The 19822-nt window shown below is 36.8% G+C and overlaps 1 protein-coding gene across 1 annotated transcript in view; it reads right to left on the bottom strand.

Annotated features, from left to right (window-relative positions):
• Nucleotides 1-1476: 1476 nt before the first annotated feature.
• TRHDE (thyrotropin releasing hormone degrading enzyme) overlaps nt 1477-19822 on the bottom strand; it is a 365132-nt gene continuing 346786 nt past the window's right edge. Inside the window, exons 17-20 of the mRNA XM_040637265.1 lie at nt 12450-12617; nt 11790-11930; nt 9240-9321; nt 1477-3997 (exon numbers count right to left, since the gene is read on the bottom strand). Of these exons, the coding sequence (XP_040493199.1) occupies nt 3854-3997; nt 9240-9321; nt 11790-11930; nt 12450-12617 (535 nt within the window). The 3' untranslated portion in view covers nt 1477-3853. The remainder of the gene's footprint in view (nt 3998-9239; nt 9322-11789; nt 11931-12449; nt 12618-19822) is intronic.

Here is a 19822-nt window from a genome sequence, read left to right as displayed (position 1 = left end):
TAAATCGAATTTTGCCCTATATAATTAGCAGTGTCAAATGATAATAATCCAGCTATGACCTCTGGTAAAGGAAGAAAAAATCAGGTGTAGGAATCTTAATTTCTCATTATATAAAATTTTACCACGTCTTTAATAGGTATATATGGTTACCTCAGGATCATCCTGAGAATAATTGAGCTATTTTAGGTCTTCAATTTCTTAGAAAAAAAAAATTCCTTAAAATTTTAACAGCCAGTAGATTTTCATCAAATATATCATTGTAAAGTTTCAGGAATCCCTGCGCTGCAGCCGTTCAAACACTGCTCCCTCACAATTTAGTTTGCATAGATTTATAAACATTTTACTGAATATTATTTTCGCTGAGTTAGATGGAAACCATTTTATCTGTGGTCTGACCATCTGTTACTACAGATAGAGTTTACCAGAGAAATGTGTATAAAAATGAAGCAAATTATCACCATTTTCAAGTCCTATTTAAACCGTGTTCCCCAAAAGATCAGAAAAGGAAACTATAATCAATGAACTATATTTTTCATCCCAATATTGGGCTGCTAATACGGACTGAAGTGAGTTGCTGGTGAACATTTCATCCAGTTGTTTGACATCATGCCAATTAGAGACACAGACTTTAAAAAATAATATAATTCTTGTAGGACTATTTCCTCACATATTTTGATGCTACTTCTGGTATTTGGAAAACCTCCAACTCGTGCAACGGATAGAGGCATTTCAATAACGTCTTTCTAGTTTCGTCATAGGAAGGTTTTCTTGAAAGTCTAAGGTTATTGTGCCTGTTCCCCAAATAACAACTATATAATTTTCAATGGTTCATGTTGCTACTCTGAGCCTCAGTTTTCTCATCAGACTATCAGGGCTAATATAATTTATTATGTTTCTGAAAGGAGCCCAATAAAACAGCATGTGTAATAGCTCTTTGCAAATGAAATGCAATTTATAGGTATGTTATAATCTTAATAACCTTGTAAGATATTATAGCTATGTTTGTAAATAGCACTGCCACAAAAATCTCAGTCTTATGATATAAAGTATCTTAGAAATAATAAAAGCCAAAGTCAGCTGAAGCTCCAATTACAATCTGGGTTATGGAAACTCAGGAATCAACCTCACATTGTAGAAATTAACCTTAGAGGTAGTGCTCGTCTATTTTTTAAAAACTTAAAGATTTTATGAAAAGTTTAAGGGAAAATGGCTGAAAATGGGGAACATTTTTTATTTATAAGTTACCTGGTGATATTTAATATTCGGTATGGTAAACAATTTAGTCCTGTCTAATTGAAACCAAGTTTTGTGTTGTACATATATTGACACAGATGTAAGCCTAGATATTGAACATCTACAGTTTGCTATTTCATGCATATATAGGACTTGTGAAACGTACAAAGAAGAGAAAAAAGATAAAAACGCTATGTAGAAAATAGAATTTTATAACTACATTTTACAGAATATTCCAAGAGATCTCATTGGTCATTTTATTATTTTGAAAATATTACTTATTTAAACAACTAAAAAACGTTAAAGCCTGATATAATCTTCAACATTGGAAAGGATAAATTATTGAAAAATATGTAGAACAGAAATTCCATCTCAATGCCATTGATACTACTATACCGTTGAACAGATATTCTATGAGGTATCGAACATTGCACATACACATTTAGGATTTGACATTGTAGCTAAACCAGTTGTTCAAGGCCACTAAAATACTGAAAGAGGATTAAGGTTATTAACAGTGGGGAGGAAAAAAAGAACTCTAAAAGCCTTTCTAACTCAAATCTGGAAATGGTGATTTCACTCAAAAAGAATGTCACAACTACGAAGAATTTTCAATAATTCGTGACACAAAATAAGACACCCACCTCTAATTTTTTTTTATCTATTTACCTCTATTCCATGAATCCAAGGATGATATGGTACATGTTTTCGACCTGCACAGCAGTGTGATATTTACTATCGTGATGTCTCAGAACTTGTCCCTTAAGGATTTTATATATGTGATAAATACTAGTTAAATTTCACGACTTCTGATTGGCAGAATGACTTTTAGATTTTATACTCAGTATTACTATGTCTTATTAATACCACACAGTGTCCTTAAAATTCATGTGTTTTAAATGAAGTGCTGAAAATGTTAGGTATGAGTAATAGATATTAATTGCTAAAAAGATAAGATTCAATTGTAGGTGATACTTGTTCAAAGGGTTATTTGCTCCTTTTTACTACAGACTCAAAATAAATGTATGGCTCTGATTTCTAAAATACCTATTTTCCCCCCAGTGTTCAGTGACTGTTAGAATAGATTTCTCTCAACAATTTGCAAGAAAATGTGGAGGAGTGGAAAACCTCAGGACGATAGAGAGTGGTCCACAAACTTTTGGCTTGGGTTGTGTTGGTCTTTTATAATGGCAAAACTTAAAATATGTTCATTTTGGATCATCTAAACAATGTTTCGAGAGCTGGCCTACTGGGTGAGAATACCACTTAAAAGCATTCGTGTAACATAACACACAGCCATGACAAGGGCTGTTTAGAATTCCTAGGCATTCCTGTCAATGCCAAAGGAAAAGCTTTGCTCAAGGAAAGTAACTTTCCTCTGAGTGGATGCCACAACTGGGATCAAAGGTCATTACATGGTATCAGACCTACTTGAGGTCCAGTCGCTTAATGGAGGATTAGATTGACACAGACACAAAGACCAACACACACACGCAGAGAGAGTTTTTAACCCTCTGGACCACCCAACATGAGATGGAAAAACAAACAAGATGGAAAAGACATGCTTTCTCGGCACTGATAATTATTAAATGTGCCCAACTGTTTTATGCAACAGGAAGTTTGACCAGAATGATGACGGAATCTATATTTCGGATACGTGGCTGCCACTTTAGAGAGTTAGAAGAGTGTTTATACATAAATTTTGTTCGAATTCATTTTCATGTAGTAGAACAGACCGTTGTTCAGGAAATAGATGAAAAAAATCTGTAACGGCTGAGAAATTTAGTCAGGACGTTGTCAGGAAGGACAGTGTTGAGATCAATTCTTTTCAGCCTTTTCAAAGTTTGCATAAGTTTATAAAAAGAGATAAAGTTTCTTTGATTGGAAGAGATTCTTTGCAGAAGCGCAGTGTACAACATACTATATACATATAGGGCCTCCCTCTGTACATATACATATGCATACACGCTTTATATGCCTTTTTAAACATATACATGGCTTTAACTCGAAGAAAATGAGTTAGCAACACAGTCATCATTGCAAGACAATCCAAGTGCTGAAAGAAGTGATAATGATCACTTAAAGGGCTATTTCACCTCCCACATTGCCCAGGACTAAGAATAGAATTCCTGTTTTAGTTTTTCTTTCATTGCAACACTGATTGTCATAGGTAATCTTTGTGCTTTTGTATAATGCCCATCCTGGATGTAACATATATTCACATATGACGTCGGACAGTTTAAAGAAGCATGCTGAACACAGGCAGGACCATACAACCATGCACAAAATATTCTGAATATGTTTTTCCAAACTGACTGCAACATCAACATGCACCACGATCATATTTGGTCCTGTACGGCAAGGAATGTGCAGCTGAGGCCATCATGGCTAGTTTCACTTGCAAGAGTTTCTTTAGAGAAGAACACCCAGTAGAGAAACAAAACACAATGAATGAAACAAACAAAAAATCCCCCAAAACCAAAAACTAAAAAAAAAAAAAATTTCCTCCCACACGTTAACGCTGAAAATCTGGCCATTCTCCACATAGCACGTTTTCCTCATTCCATAGAAAGCAGGTCTTCTCCCAAAATTCGGAGTTGAATTGTTCATGAGAGAGATTTTAGTGTCTCAGAGCTTTTCCTAACCACTGGAAAAGCTCATCTTGATAAAGCATTTTCCAGCGCACGTTGGCTTCGACGGTTTCCACAGCTCTCAAGAAAGAGGCAGCAGCTACGCCGTCGTAGTTCTTCATGAAGTTCTTCAGCTGCAGAGAAACATTTTTGAATGGTAAATATGCATGTCTCAAACAAACTCCTGTCTAGCATATATAAACGAGAACGTATGTGAAACAAAATGCCACAGTCATTACAGAAGGCACATTTAATAGGAGAAGCAAGCTCACTAATGAAATACAATATAACAAATTGCGTCCATCAGGTGCGATGTCGTTTCTTCTGGAACTGGAAAGAAAAAAGAGTGCACATTACAGTTTCAGGAGCTCCAACTTCAGCTTCTTGTTTCATAAGTAAATATTAAAATAGATGTATTTATCTTTTCATAATAGGTTGATGGGATTGTGGCCAAGGCTAGTTCTAATTACAAAGCCTATCCAATGTACAAACAGACTTAAAAACTGAAGATAAGGATTAAAGTTCACTCTCTGTTGGTAGAGACCCAATTCTTCTTCATCTTCTCCAAATAAGTAGCACGAGGGCTTGACACTACCTTTGGCAGCAAGGGATTACCAGTTATTGGGTGGTGGGAAGAAAGTAACGATGCTATGAAAACTGGATGATTAATGACACTTCAATTGACTGAGTGACTCAACTTAGAAAGAATGAAGGAAAGTTAGATGTGGACTCATTTAGCTAGATACTTTGAGCATTTAATTAAAATAAGTTACAATTTTAAAATGCCTTGCTATTATTTTTCTGGATATAAGATTTTCTCTAGAGAGTGCACGTATTCTGAGAATATTCAGGGATTTTGTTTCAAGATTAAATATTAGCACTTTTTCTTTCTGTTTGATATGCCTTAAGAAACTGGCAACCAACCAACAATCGCAATGCTAATAGGCAAATGTGAAAAATCAACTTGCAACACAGAAACATTAGTGGTGTAATTAGTGTGGGGTGTGATTCATCACATGGTGGGGGCCACATGGAGGATATGCCAGGAGGGAAATGTAGCGCATCAAGACTGACTCAGGGACAGGGACATATGGGGGAGGGGCATTTAAAACGGACTTTTTAATGCCCTTCTGAGTTAGTCTAGAAATTGGTTCATTGGTAGCTTGGTTTGTTTATGACACTGTTACTTTGATTACACGATACCCATGGGTATTCTCTAAGTTTTTCCTTTACTTTCCTACAAAGCCCCATGCCGCCTGCAGCATTAGCAATGGATAGCTTCAGCTCAGAGCTATAGCCTTTATAAGACTTCAAAATCACTACGCTTTGATAACCAACATGTAAAATATACAATATATAACAAAGATTAATTGATGCTATCCTGAAAATTGATTTGACATTTTACCAAATGTACACATATTAAGAGGAAGGAGGGAAGACCTGGGAATTTACTGAATGTTTTCAATATTCCAGGCCCTGTGCCACACACACATACGCCCATAGCAGGCACACAGATATTAAAAGGAAGTCTAATGGAAACATTGAATCATATTTTTAAACTTTACCTGATTAATCCAATAATTCATCTGTATTTATATGTTTGGACTCATTCAGTCTATATTCCTAAAGCAACAAGTAATATATTATGCTCTATGTCTTGAATTGTTTGATTACAAAAATATGTATATTACAGTGGTATTCTTTACATAATATATGTCAATCAGGAAAAAATTTTATCTACTCCTCTTAAAATACATTCTGCATTACTACATTCTTTCCTTGGCAGCACTAAACATGCCGGATAGTGATGAATGACCCTTCGGCAACTTTGACTCTGTGCAGCACGCTCTTGGCCCCTCATGAGAGAGACAGCAAGCCAGCCTGAACACATGAAGTAAAACGCTTAGGTCCTCCTCAAAGGCAAACTATGGGTTTGAATATGAATGTGTTACTGACACAAAGACAGTAGGTCAGATTTTCCTGCAAGAGAACCATCAATAAAAAATGTAAGTGGTGGGTCCCCAGGGGTTCATTTCTTAAATCACTATTTAAGTGCACTAAATACTTGCCTCATGAGCTCAGAGAGCCTGAGGTGACTCGTATGAATCTTGGGAGTAGCTTATTCGTCAGAACGCATATGGCCCACTTTCTAGAGTTGGCACAAATTGATTTTATGCCAAGATGCCTCTGCAGCTCTTCTGGCAAACATGTGGTCAGGGAGCCATCTAACGGGTCCTGGGGTGTGGGATCATAGCACCTTCTGGACCCCTGCCCGACTTTAGAGGGCACTTGGCATTCCCGTCTGCTTATTTCTGCAGCTCTTTGGTAGATTTTCTGCTGTTATTAGCTTTTATTATTGTGTTTCCTAAATATTTATGCCATCTTATGCTTTTATTTGAAAATGTTGCAAGTTTAGACATTTTTATAAAATAGCATTTAGTAAGATGTCAGAGTTGTTTGTGCTTCCTGTTCTTAGCATAAAATTTCTAGACATGTTTGTTAATTTCTCTATTAGAAGACATTTTCACATTTACAAAAACTCTGATTTTAGGGTACCCTAGGCCCTAAACACCACAAAATAAATTATTTGTAAATTGCAAAACATAATATACTCTCAGTAACCATATAAATGAATTGAATTAGCTATTGCCCTATTATGAGGTTTATATTTTCAACATTAAAACTGTAAATGGGATGTCTGTGATGCACGGGATCGCTGTTCCTCCACAACAGGGTTGTAGATTAGGTTCAAGAAGCAGAGAAACGAGTGCTGGAGAGAATTGCTTAACAGACATTAGTATGAAAAACTGGCATAGGGCCTCTGCAGCTCCCTCAGGTTGTACTTCCGTTAGTTTAAAATTAAGGAAATAACACATTGTTTCATGGAGAAATAGTGTTCAAATTGCTAGAGCCACGTAATTAGAAGGAAATTGCCAGTTGCAGATACTAGAATGCGGTTTTGAGGAAGGGACCTTGCAACGATACGTGTTTCTCGACTGAACGCCCCTAAGGCTGGTGGGGATCATTAACATCTCAACTGAGTTTTCAGAATTCAGAAAGATGCTGATTCCCTTCTGAACTATATATACTCTTGAAAATAAGAATATGCCCCCCCCATCCAAAGGGAACGCATTGGGTTTTCTGCTTATGAGACTCAGTGGGTATAGGAAGATGAGTCTGGAATGTCCTCACCCTCTTTATATTAATGGTGGTGGTGGGGTTATTAGCAATACGAAGCAAACTCCCATCCCACTCCACAACAGTGGTCCCCAGTCCTAAAGACAATGATGAGATAATGAAAGGATGGAAAAGCCTCAGAGGGCAGTTGTCAAACTAGAAAGTCAGCACAAGCGGCCATATCATGAAGGGATTCCCTGCTCATACCACAGAGACATGGCTTTGTGAAGTTAGCCGCTTGGTAGGTAATAGAATTAAAGCCACAATTTAGTTTCAGTTTTGAAACTGCACTTTTCATTACAAGCACATTTTAAATGCAATTAAATCAAGTGGAAAAACATTAAAAATATGTGTGAAGTAAGTAAAACAAAATGGTCAGCATATCATAAAATCAAATGAATATCCATTTAAAAGATGTCTTCCCAGGGCCTGGGTATACCTGAAGCAAGGAAAGTATGAAAGATAAAGAGTTTGAGGAAGAAGAAAATGGAGCAGGAACAGAAGAGAGGCAGCTGGAAAGGGGGCAAAGGCAGAGAAGACCTCGGAGAAGATAGGAGAAAGAAGGGAGCTACAAGAGAGAAGGAGGAGGGGAAGGGAAGGATGGAAGAGATTTTTCACTTCTGTGTTCACGTCAATGGCTTCACAGGTTGTGACTCAATGAGTCTTTTACTCACTGATTATTGAATGTAAAATCAAGAAATTAAAAGTACTTCATTTAAATACAGAGAAAATTGGAAGCAATCATTCATTTAATTGTTCTTTCGTTCTGTTTCATATGGATATAAAAGAAGTCCTTCTCATTTAGCCTCCTTTATTAAAAAAACTCAGTAAAACATGAGCTGGGCCTTTCAGAACAAAATCCTTGAGGGTTGGGAACACATAGCAGGGAAAAAAATTGAATTTTACAATCAGAGACTTAGCTTAGCTTAGCTCTTCGTGTACGAGAATCCAAGTTAGTGCACAAGGGGTGCTCATACAACACTGGGCAATATTCGAAGATGTTAAGGATGGTGCCAGGGTTGATGCTTCTGGGGAAATACTGCTCAATATGATTAGCTCTGGGTCACAGCCTCAGGCATTCCGTCAGTGAGAGCTGAGGAAGCCATGATTCTCAGGGCCAAATCCCAGCTATACTTTATCATGGAGTTGTTAAGCAGTAGATGAAAAAGTGATAGATGGTTGAAGTCCAGCTCATCTGAATCATTTAAAAGTATCTGTATTTTTTCCCTCCCTCCTACATACTTACTCCTCCCCATTTCACACCCCTCTCTTTTATCAATGTGAGTATATATAATCATAAAAAAAATAGCTGGTTCAAATTTCCAGAGAAATAAATTAGAGAAAAAAAAGGAAACATTAGATACACTTAAACTGGACACTAGTCCTTAAAGAATTATTTTCTTTAATGAAATTCATGTGTGATAATATCAAGCAGAATTTTAAACAAACTCAATCTCAATAGATATTGCCAGATACGTTCTCTTTCATACACATGAATTCATTCCACTGAACAGACTACATAGCATGAAGCATCATTATCACACCTAGTGATCCACTCCCTGTACTGGCCTGACCACGAAGCAGGGAGACTCAAGCCTTGATCCTTTGTACACACATCCTGAGTCACTGTGACAGGATGGTTCCGTCATTTCTAGGACCCTAAGCTGGGTGCACAGCAGCAGCTGAGGAGCTGCTGATTGGATCAAAGATATCTGGAGTAGATCTGGAGGCCCCCAGTTTGAGAATCATTACATTCAAACATCTCTCAAAGGCATTTTATGTTTGTTTGCTTTGCTTTGTTTTGTTCTGGATTTTATTTACTTATTAGAGAGAGAGAGAGAGCACGCGCTCACATGTGCAGGGGAGCAGGCGGATGGGGCAGAGGGGAAGGGAGAGGGATAAGTAGACTCTGCACTGAGTGCACAGAGCCCTAAGAGGGGATCTCAAGACTCTGAGATCATGACCTGAGCCCAAACCAAGAGTCAACCGACTGAGCCACCCAGGCGCTCCAAAGGCATTTAATGTTTAATATCATAGAAATCCATTTGCAAATGATGAATTAAGTCAAGCCTTTAGCATGAATGTGTATTTTTTAAGGAAATGGGTATAAATCTGTTGGGAAAAAATGGTTAAAGTAAATGTATAATTTCATATATTTATAAAAGAAAAACATTAGAACTCATATATTAAAATATTTACCTCTTTGAGTTCACCTTCAGTATTAAGAAATTCTGTAACTCCACTAATGAGTTTGGAATTCATAAATAATGCCTCTCCATACCTGGAAAGAGGAAAAAAAAGTCTTGATGTTATTAATATAGGCAGTAATTTAAGAAGTACTACTCTATAGATTTTTTTAGAATCCTTTTCAAGGGCTCCATTTGACCAATGTTATCTTGTTGCCATTAAGATCTCTGAACATTTCAAGGTCATTTCTCCAGGGAGCCAGGGAGGTGCAAAGAGCTATGACTGCAGAGTACCATCAGATGCCCCCTGATTTGGTTCAAAATGTTTCAGAGAGGTCTAAGTTGTAGTAAATTAAAAAAAAAAAAAGGAACCCTCTAAAATTAGATTTAGGAATTACTGTTACATTTTCAATCCAAAGCCTGAGGAAGAAACATTTTAAAACTTTCAACTTTAAAGCAACCTAATTCACTATGAGGGGGGGAAAAAATCCCAACAAAGGAAATAGGAGTATAAGACAAACTTGGGCCTTATCAGGATGTCACACAGATCCTTTGGTCTGGTCAGTCATGACTGACATTGGCATTCTCCTTTTGCATGCTTAGGAACTGAGCCAAATGTCTCTGAAATGCTCCCCCAAGATTAGTATGTTTGCGTGTAGGCATTAAATTAAAATAGTGAGCTGTTCACTTGGACTGCATAATCCTTGTACCACAGATATAAATTCTTGACTCATGACCCACAGTAAGGAACAGTCTGTGTCGGTGAGTTGGAAAGGTTTCTCATTTTATTGATTTATCTCTGTTGTGCTAAGGATACTACCACAGGCTATCATACTCTTAGAATTAAGAAAAGTACACTAAAAAAGATTCTGAGGTTTTAGAAGCAAAGGCTCAGCCCCATTATAAGAGGTTTTCTAACGCTGCCCTTACGCATTGTGGGACCTTTCTTTTAGGACTTGTTAAATTGACAACGTCTCAAACCTAACGGTCATATATGGCAAGGGGGTCACACAGTTTTCCAAGTGCCTGGCTTGAGGCAGTTGGTGGACGGCCATATGATGTCCTGAGGAAAGGAAGACAAGAGGATAATGATGGGTTTAGCTTTGCAGGTACTCCTCAGTAGGGGGTCCAAACAGACAATTGTCTATCACAGGGTGAAGTTTAGACAACACGTTGGAGTAAGAGATCTAGATTTGGGAGTGACTGAAGGCATTGGAGTAGATGGCAGCTAAAAGCAGGGAGAATCTGCAGGGCAGGAACAGAGGAGAACCTTGCACACACCGCCATGAACTCCAGTGTACAAGGACTGACAGAGGAGTGGGAATAGATGAAGAAGACAGTCTTATTTGTCAAGATAAACTGTCCCCTATCTGCACATATGCTGAAATCTCAACCTTTCTAGCTTTCGGGTAGAGACCATGGACTCTCCGTGGGACAAAACAAGCATACCAGGAACCAAACATTTTTTGGTAGGCCTAGACTGAACTATGCATGCACTATGGGGAACTCTGATAGACAAAACCACTCCCTAAAAAGACTGCGTATTGGCAGACATTTGACAATCTTTAAAGTAAAATGCTTGTATATATTAATTCCACCTTGTATCTGACTATCCACGATACTTTGGGGCATGAGAGCAAAGCATGTTCTAATCTTCCCATCATTCCAATTTCTGAGCTGCAAATACAAAAAAGCCAATGTGTCTTCTAGGCATATCAGTGCTTTCTGATAATGAAATATCTGTAGATAGAACTGCGTTTTAACAGGACACATCCATTCAAATTGAGCCCTTTACGCAAGGGCAACTGAGAAGGTATACCTTAAAAACGTCAAGTTTAGACACCAGTTTTTAAAAGACAGAACAAGAGGTCTGCTCACTGTTTGGGAACACGCAGCATCTGCATATGCTCTATAATAAATTTAATTGTAAAGTGCCATAGAGATTATCAGAGTAATAAATCAACACTTATTATAATATATTTAAATACATAATGAGACATTTTCTTAAATTGAGGCTGAAGAATTCTCACCATGACACAGGATGTCTCAGGAATGAATTCTACTGCAACTAGAATTATACAATGATTCAAATGTTCCTTCTCTATATCTTGGTTTTATTTCAGGTGTTTTATGATATTTATATTTAAAGGAAATTTAAGACAATTCTGCAGAGATAAAATTTTCTCATTATATAATATAATAATTACATCTGATTTATAAATATTTTTTCTACAACACATTCAGAATATAGTTTTATGATATTTCTTCAACCGTAGACAGCTTAATAGATTTTCCACAAAAGTTGTACTGCTAAACCTTTTTACTCCCACATTTCCATATATATAATCACAGTTTTTAATCTTTATTACATGAATAATGTTATAGGATCGTTAAAATAATTCTGAGCTTCACACGAGTGGCAACACCCATCTTGGTTGACTATTTTAAAATCTAATTCTATTATCTGGACCTTGGTTTTAGCACAAAAAGTTGGGCCTTCCTCTCTCCTATGTCACCTTTAATTTACTCACTCAAGTTTGAATGATTGAACTCTTATTTCTACCTGGTATTTAATATCTTCCATTTATCTCTGAAAAACTTCCAGGCAAGGTCTCGGCCATGTGGATTTCGAGCGACATGGATTATCACATCAATTGCATCTTGATCTAACACCACTTCAGAATTCAGTGATAGATTCAGAAGCCTTTAAGGATAGAATCGTAGAAAAACTTTTAGTCCAATGACTTAAAACATTTTTATAAAATTACAAAAATTACACACATTAATTTGTCATATTCTTTAAAAGAACAGTCCTGTGTAAACTACCAATACAACTTATCAACAGAACAATTTTCTGTTAATAACGGGGAAGAGCAAATTCAGGGCACTTTAATTAGCTCGTAATTAAATTTTTAAAAAACCTCGCGGGTGAAGAAATCACAATTTTGTTCTGATGCTATCATGTCACTTTTAAAAATCTTTATAGTAAACATTTACTTCCTTTTACAATGAAATGTTGTCTTACTATTGAGTGGGAAACAATGGTGTCGCTTTCAATTCAATTAGTTTTAGTCCTGTCAACATAGCAGTTTTCCTTAGCTGTAGAAGAGATATCTTAGAGTGACTAGTATATATTCAAGGAAATAAAATCAAGTTCAGTGTCATTTGATTAACAGACAGTACTCTCATTACACAAAGAAATTTAGAAAATTAATTGACCCACCTATTTAATAAGTTCCTGTCATCACTGCAAGTTAAGGCTTCCAGTAATATTTTCTTCTCGGAAACTGCCGTGGTGGAGTGGAATTTCATCCATATGAACTCCCAGACATCCTCATCTAGTAGTGACACTCCTGTACAGTAGACGATGTCTCTAACATTTAGAGGTATTCTAAAGAAGCAACCCAGGGTGGTTTTCTGTTAATCAAAAGCTTCACAGCATTGAAACTAAAGACAGATGCTGCTTTACTACGGTCAGTTTCTAAAAAGATGATTTTGTTAATTGATTTTGTTAACCTGAAACACAATAATACTATATAGTAACAATATTCAAAAATATTGGCAACTGAATGATGGAAGACAATGTATTCTGAATGCAAGTTTTGTTTCTACTCTTGAAACTATATTTAAACAAAAATCAGAACACAAGACTTAAAAAAACAATGCAGGGGCGCCTGGGTGGCACAGCGGTTATAGGCGTCTGCCTTTGGCTCAGGGCGTGATCCCGGTGTTACGGGATCGAGCCCCACATCAGGCTCCTCCGCTATGAGCCTGCTTCTTCCTCTCCCACTCCCCCTGCTTGTGTTCCCTCTCTCGCTGGCTGTCTCTATCTCTGTCAAATAAATAAATAAAATCTTAAAAAAAAATGCAAACAGGATGCTTTATATTTCCACCAACATTAATACACTTATCAACCAAACATTTTGCTTTCATAATTGGTAGACCCAAGGGTGACAAGAGAGCACAGGTTGAAAAGACTGCTAACTTGAATAAAACATTTTCTCCTAAAATCACAGAGAAGTCTCCCTAAAATTATTTTTCTCAAATAGGCCTTCACATTTTGGTACCTAGAAGATTACTGACAGAGATAATAAACAGATAAAACATAAAGTAATAAATTTTGAGAAAGTAGAAATTTCTTTTTCCCTACATTTATAAAAGTGACTATAAAAATAGACTAAATTTTGACTTGGATTCCAAAATAAATATTACGGTGGGAAACTGTGAGTGGATTTAATTACTCTTGACTATTTATAAGTTGTAAATGCTCATGTTTACCTTACCATAGCAAATTTTTACTAAATATTGTTCTTTCAAGTCTCAGTATATACCCCACATTTTAAAAAACGAATTCTCTGAAAGAACACTAGAATAGTTACAAAAAGTCAAAAAATACATTTCTGCGTTGTGTCATATTCAGTGATGTACCATTTAAATTTCTCACTTATAATTTGAATGTGGCTGATAAGAGATGTGTTCTCTGGATAGCAAGATAAAACAATCTCTTCTAAAGATTTAGGACCTTGACTGATGGTTAAAACACCACTATGGTTGAAGGCGTATTTAGAAACCAGGAGGAGGTGTCTGAATGACTACCAGTAAGATAAGCTTCATCTTCCTCTGTTCAGCAGCTAAGCAGGGCTACCACTCAGAATATTGAGGATTGTGTTTCAGAATACCACATGCTTAGATTTGCTAGAAGTATCATACAAAATTAGTTGTTCCCAGAAATGCCTAAAACTCTACTATTCTGTCTCTTCCTAGAAGAGTGTTTGGGAGAAAAGTTACTTTTAACCTTGCTGACTGAAGCCTTTTTTCTTTGTGGTATTAGAAGGCAAGCGCTCTGTTTGTTTCGTTTTTAAAGAAACAAAAGGAACACAGACATCAGAAAAAACCAGCCAAGAGCTTTGGAAAACATTGCTACCACGTTTAATCGTGGTAGCTACGATACAGGATTACAAACGTGCCTCCATCTTTACTAACTATAATAAGAAAGTTAAGAAACCTAGTCTTTCTCTAAATCAACAGCTGGAAAAGAGGATGAGTCTTTTCTCTCAAATATTATAGGCTATAGAGCAAAACACTCTATCACTGTTATAACTTTGGCCAAGTGATCGATATAAAAACTTGCGAGAAAAAATAAAATGTCTACTGAAATCATCAGCTCATCAATCAATGTATATTTTCTTAATGTATATTTTCTTAATGTTAGACCTAATAGAGAGTCATTAAGCTATTAATATACTAAAGAGGATATAGGGATAGAGCCCACGGAATTAGGTTTGTTACTGCCTATGAAACCCATCTCCAGGATCAATGGTTTCAAACAGAAAAAAGCATACAGAAATATAGGAAATGCAAAAACCAAACCAAACCAAAACAAAACCCACCAGATATTAAACTATCTTCCTTAGATATAACTGGACTGCCTATATCATAGTCGCTAGCAATAGTCCATATTTCGTTATTCAGTAGATGCTGTTGGCTGATGCAAAACTGTGTAAGATGCACACACAAATGAATAAATGGACTGGCCTGTCCAAAGCCCTGGGCACTGGCTGGAGGAACATGAGAGGCAGAAAATAACACTTCTGTGCAATACCACGTTCCAGGTTACACGTTCTATTTAGTCTATATAATCATATCATGATGTCTGCATTACAAACTTCTTTTTGCAAGAGAGGGAACTCTGCTCTGAGAAAGGGTATTTGGCACTATCACCACCATATGGTATCCTGAGATCCAGGATGATGTATACATGAAAGTCTTTCCCATCTTTATCAGCTTAGAGATGGCTAATGACAACGAAAAGTATGATACACTGTTTTCTATTAGTAGTAGTTGTGAGAGTAACACGGACACATTCAACCTATCATTCTCTCAGTGCTGAACTGGCCACACCGCTGCCCTCAAGCCTTTTTTTTTTTTTAAATTAATTTTCTAATACACAGTTTAATCAGTCATCTTTGAGAAATATTCAATGCTGGCAAGACTGGATTTCCAACAATATGTATCCATGGTGCTCACCAGCACTGAAGCAGTTCTTGTTAAAACGCAGCCTCTGGGCGAGCATAAGGACAGAGGTTAGCGGTGTACTTAAGGAACTGCTGTATGGCAATCTGGTCATACACACAGCAAGGAGAAAAAAATCTTAAAAGGGCACTCAGCAATAAAGTGCTGGATGAAATGACAGACAGACCACCCTGAAGGTATCTCGCAAAAGTTATCCTGGGCAAAGGAGGCCTTTAAAAGCAACTGCCCAGAATAGGGGCAGATTCTGGATCTCAAGCTGGCAGTCCCCAACGAAGAGAAAGACCCCATAATTTGGATTTGCTCTGCCGGAAGCTGCAGGTCAACTTTCAGGCTTGTCAGCAGCTGGCCCTCTGTGCATAGCAGATGTATCAAATTTGATTACTACAAAAATGAGACACACATATGTTTACATATACAATCTCAAGCCTGTGGATGAGCCATTGAAAAACAGCCCTCGGTCTCAGCTGCAAATCTCCAAACTCTCAGGAAAGAAGCGGCTCTATTAGCAGATGCTGTGCGTACACACGGCTTCCGGGTCACAGGTCTCCTTTGAAGAGCAAGGACGGAGCTGATTAACCGGCGATTACCGCTCTCATTTTTGAGTCTCTCTTCCCACAGCAGCTACTGCTCAACTTCCTTACCCACCCACCAGCTCAGGAGTCAATGGAGAGTTCACAACATTATTGTACTCATTGCTGAAAATGAAACAAGGCTGGTGAGCACTGAATTTGGTAAGGGCCTTGATTCCCAATGATTTCCATTGTTAATGAAGCCCCTTTTGTTGCTAAATTTGTAAAGAAGTTCTAATAACATTTTAGCAAAATGATTGCTCTGGGGACACTTTAAGATCTCTTTGCATAAACCAAAGTCATTAGGAACAAATGAAAAAGCTCATTTGTTTGGAGAGCATGGGCTGAAAACCCCACAGAACCCATAGTTATGAGCAGTACAAATGAGTTTTGTGAGATTCTTGATATCCGGATTACAGGGAGACAGGGCCCCTTCTCGTGGACATGGAAATTGTTTATAAGAATGTGAATATCCCACGGTCATTTCTTTTAACCTCCTGCCTCAGAAATAAATCTTTTAATGGAATTTGATTATCCGAGAAGGAAAGCCGTGCTTATTTTTCTCTATGTGTAGTATACATATACAAGACCAGGAAGCTAGTCTCTCCTAGTTGCCTTCGGAGGAGGTGAACGGAGTAATGCTTAGCCAAAGGGAAGTGTCTTTATCTTCTTGAGGGTCTAACACTGCAGAAAACTATTACCTAGTTAGTGTAACTTGTACTATAGTTTTTATTCTATTCTCATTTTAAGTAGGATCATGACAAAGTTCATCTGTATGGCGAAAATTTTGAAAGCAAAAAAGTTTTGAAAACGTAACAGTATCATCTTGAAATAATCTACTTTGTATTTTGGTGATATGTTGAACCTTTTTTACTTTGCCGAAAGCAAATGCATGAAAACGAAATGCTTTGGGGTAGAAGTTAAAAAAAAAATTTAGTAGGTGGAAAAAAAGGAGGATTTTAAAAATTTAGAAAAATTTAGAAAAAAATTTTTACCAGGTTAAATAATCATGGTGGAATGGGACTAGTATTTTAAATCTTAGTGAATTGGTATTTTAGTTATTAAATGGAAATTTGTGAAGTAGGTTGATAAATTAAGATAAATAATTAGACAAATTTCTGAAGATTTTGCTATAAAAGTTTTCTTTGTTACAGGTGTTTTTTAAGGTAAAAAATCAGGACACATCTCAGATAACAATAAGGGACTGGTTTAAGATACAAATAGCAACTGGAATGATACATCATAGATTAATTTTTGATGACATAAAATACATTATTTAAAATGATGCAATACATTAAGGATGAATATAACACATCCATAATACCACTATATTAAGTGAAAAAAAACCGTAATGTGTATATTAGAAAGAAAGACTAAAAGAAAAAACAGGAGAATGTTAACATTTGCCTTTGGGTTGGAGATTACAGTTACAGTCTTTCTTTTTTTAATTCATATATTTCAAATTTAATCATTTAATAAATTTGGCAGTTACTTTGGAAATAAGTATATGTATAATTACATTTATAAAGACAAAATTCCATTACTGTTGGAGTAAAACATATTCCAATATAGAAAAATGTTATTGAATAGTACGTAGAAACAATTCTGATGATACAGTTAAAATACCTCCCAGAGGAAATTATACAGGCCAAAGGAAAAAAAATCATACTATTTTAAAATATAAATTTTGATGCTTAGTCATGAGAGGGGCCTATTTTTAAGCAGGTTCTCAGTAGACCTCATTTGGCCAATAACTGCCTCTAGGACCGGGCAAGTCAAGGTCATTGCTTTGGGCTTCATTTTTCATCCTAATTGGACAGGGCTAAAGTGCATGAGTTCTAAAGTCCCTTCCTGCTTTGTTAGTATAGGATTCTTTTCATTAGCTATTGTATTAACATTGAAATGCAGATTTAAATATTTTCAAAGACAATGAAAAAAATCTCTCAAATCACTAGCCTCTCTAAGAGCACCTGTTTCTTTCAGTGGCACTACACATTCATTTAGCTAGCGTGTGGCCTACCATTTAATTACTTTTAATTAATTTGCAGTTAGTTAATGCATTTGAAAGATCATTTGCCTAATTGAAAAGGTAAAAGACAGCTTTGGTTGAGGCTTCCTCATCAATACTCTAAATCTTGTTTGACCTTATAAGTACTAGTACTCTTACTTCTTTCAGGGCAATCGCTGACTTCAAAATATCAGACTGAAAAATAACCAGCTTTTACAAAGGTTGACCCTGTTCATAGGATCCCTTACGGCCATCTCTCATTCTGTCTACATTCCTTTGTCCCTTGGCTGGTCCCAAGAAAGTATCTTGAATAAAACTGAAAGCTCTTTAGAGAGAACATGTGACTTTTTGCACCTAAGCATCAGTTTCCTCCTCTGGAAAATGGGGAAAACCATTCCTTACAAGATTATTACAATGATTAAATGAGATCATGTCTATCCAGGGCTCAGCACAGTGCCTGGTACGTATGGGCATCATCTCAATGCCACGCATAGCCAAGTGCAGGGTACAGAGAAAATTGTCTCAATTTGTGGTAGTGACATTCCTCCTCATTGTTTTCATAACTATTATTAGTAGTATGAAGTGGCCACAAATATCTCCATCTTTCCCAAAAGAGTACAGGACCAAAAAGAAAGCAGAAATAAAGTTCTCAGACAACCTCACTACAAGTGAATGAGTAATTATAAAATCATGACTGACAATACATTAAGGCATTACAGTAAAACACAGTTTTAGAATCCCGCCTAACTTCACCGGTATACTCGTCAATCAAACACACCACCGAATCCATATAAAAACCCTGGCACCCAGAAGAGTACTGTTTCACAGTATCTCTACAAGGCCCCTAGCAAAGAATCCCATGGGAAGTGTGCGTCAGTGACCGATGGAAAGAACACTGGGGCCGCAGCGCTGTGGGCACCTGGGGGGCAGCACCTAGGGCTCCTCTCACTTGTGCCCACACAGCACCGGCTCATTCCCACCGAAACTGAAGCATAACAAAAGGAATCCTAAAACCTTGGAATGAAGGAAAAGGCAGTTCAAAACCAGTCTTTGTGGCTCTTTGGACCTCAAAAAATAGAGGTGGATAAACCAGGTGGATAACAGACCAACTATATTTAAAATCACTGTGTTCTGAAATGTTCAATACCTCTTTATGTTTGAATTTTGCATATTTGCAAAGAGGCATATGCCGCTCTTTCCATATGAAAGGAAAAAGGATTGCTGAAGGGGGGCTCACCTTACCTATTATCCAGAGTTTATCAAAAGATTATCTTTTAAGATAACAGCACTCCTTTTAAATGGTTTTTATGATTAAAATAATGGTACTTTAAAAGAGACATTCACTTCACTTAAGCTGAAATAATAATATATGACATTACATTTTAAACTTTGAAGTCCCATATAGAAAATAGCTATTATTTCTACTGGGTACGAAGGAAGAGGGACGATGAGGGTAAATATTTAGGCTATAAGAACACTTTATAAAATATAATTGCTAAAGCACAAAAACGTAAGAACCCAGGTGGCCCAGACTACATTACCAAGAAGAGGATAAAAAGAAGGAGACATCAAAGAAAAGGTAGAAAGAAAAAACACAAGTGAGAACCGTACAGAGGCCAAAACATTCAGCATGATGATGACAAAGACCTACAGAAAGGTAAAGACAAAAAAGCAAACAATTAGAGAATTCGTGACTTGACTTGTTTAAACTGTTTCTTTGTCCTGGATTTTAACCACTCCACTGAAAAGCCTAGAACATTGTTATTTAACATTTCACAACTCAGAACCCTTATGACATCCAGAATCAATTATACCCATGAGAGCTCAAAAAAATCCCACTGCTTTATAACAAAAGGAGAAAAATTAAGATATCTCTGATGACTCACTCCGAAACAGTGAGCAGCAGGCTGCTGGTATAAATAGTTCTAAGAGCATAGCATCATTTAAAACTTAAGAGGTATACAGTTGTAGTAGACATTGTGAAAT

This window comes from Ursus maritimus, unplaced genomic scaffold (genome assembly GCF_017311325.1).
Source record: "Ursus maritimus isolate PB19 unplaced genomic scaffold, ASM1731132v1 scaffold_21, whole genome shotgun sequence".
In the NCBI taxonomy this organism is placed as follows: domain Eukaryota; kingdom Metazoa; phylum Chordata; class Mammalia; order Carnivora; family Ursidae; genus Ursus; species Ursus maritimus.
Note: the sequence above shows the minus strand (reverse complement) of the source record. Positions and strands in the feature narration are given on the sequence as shown.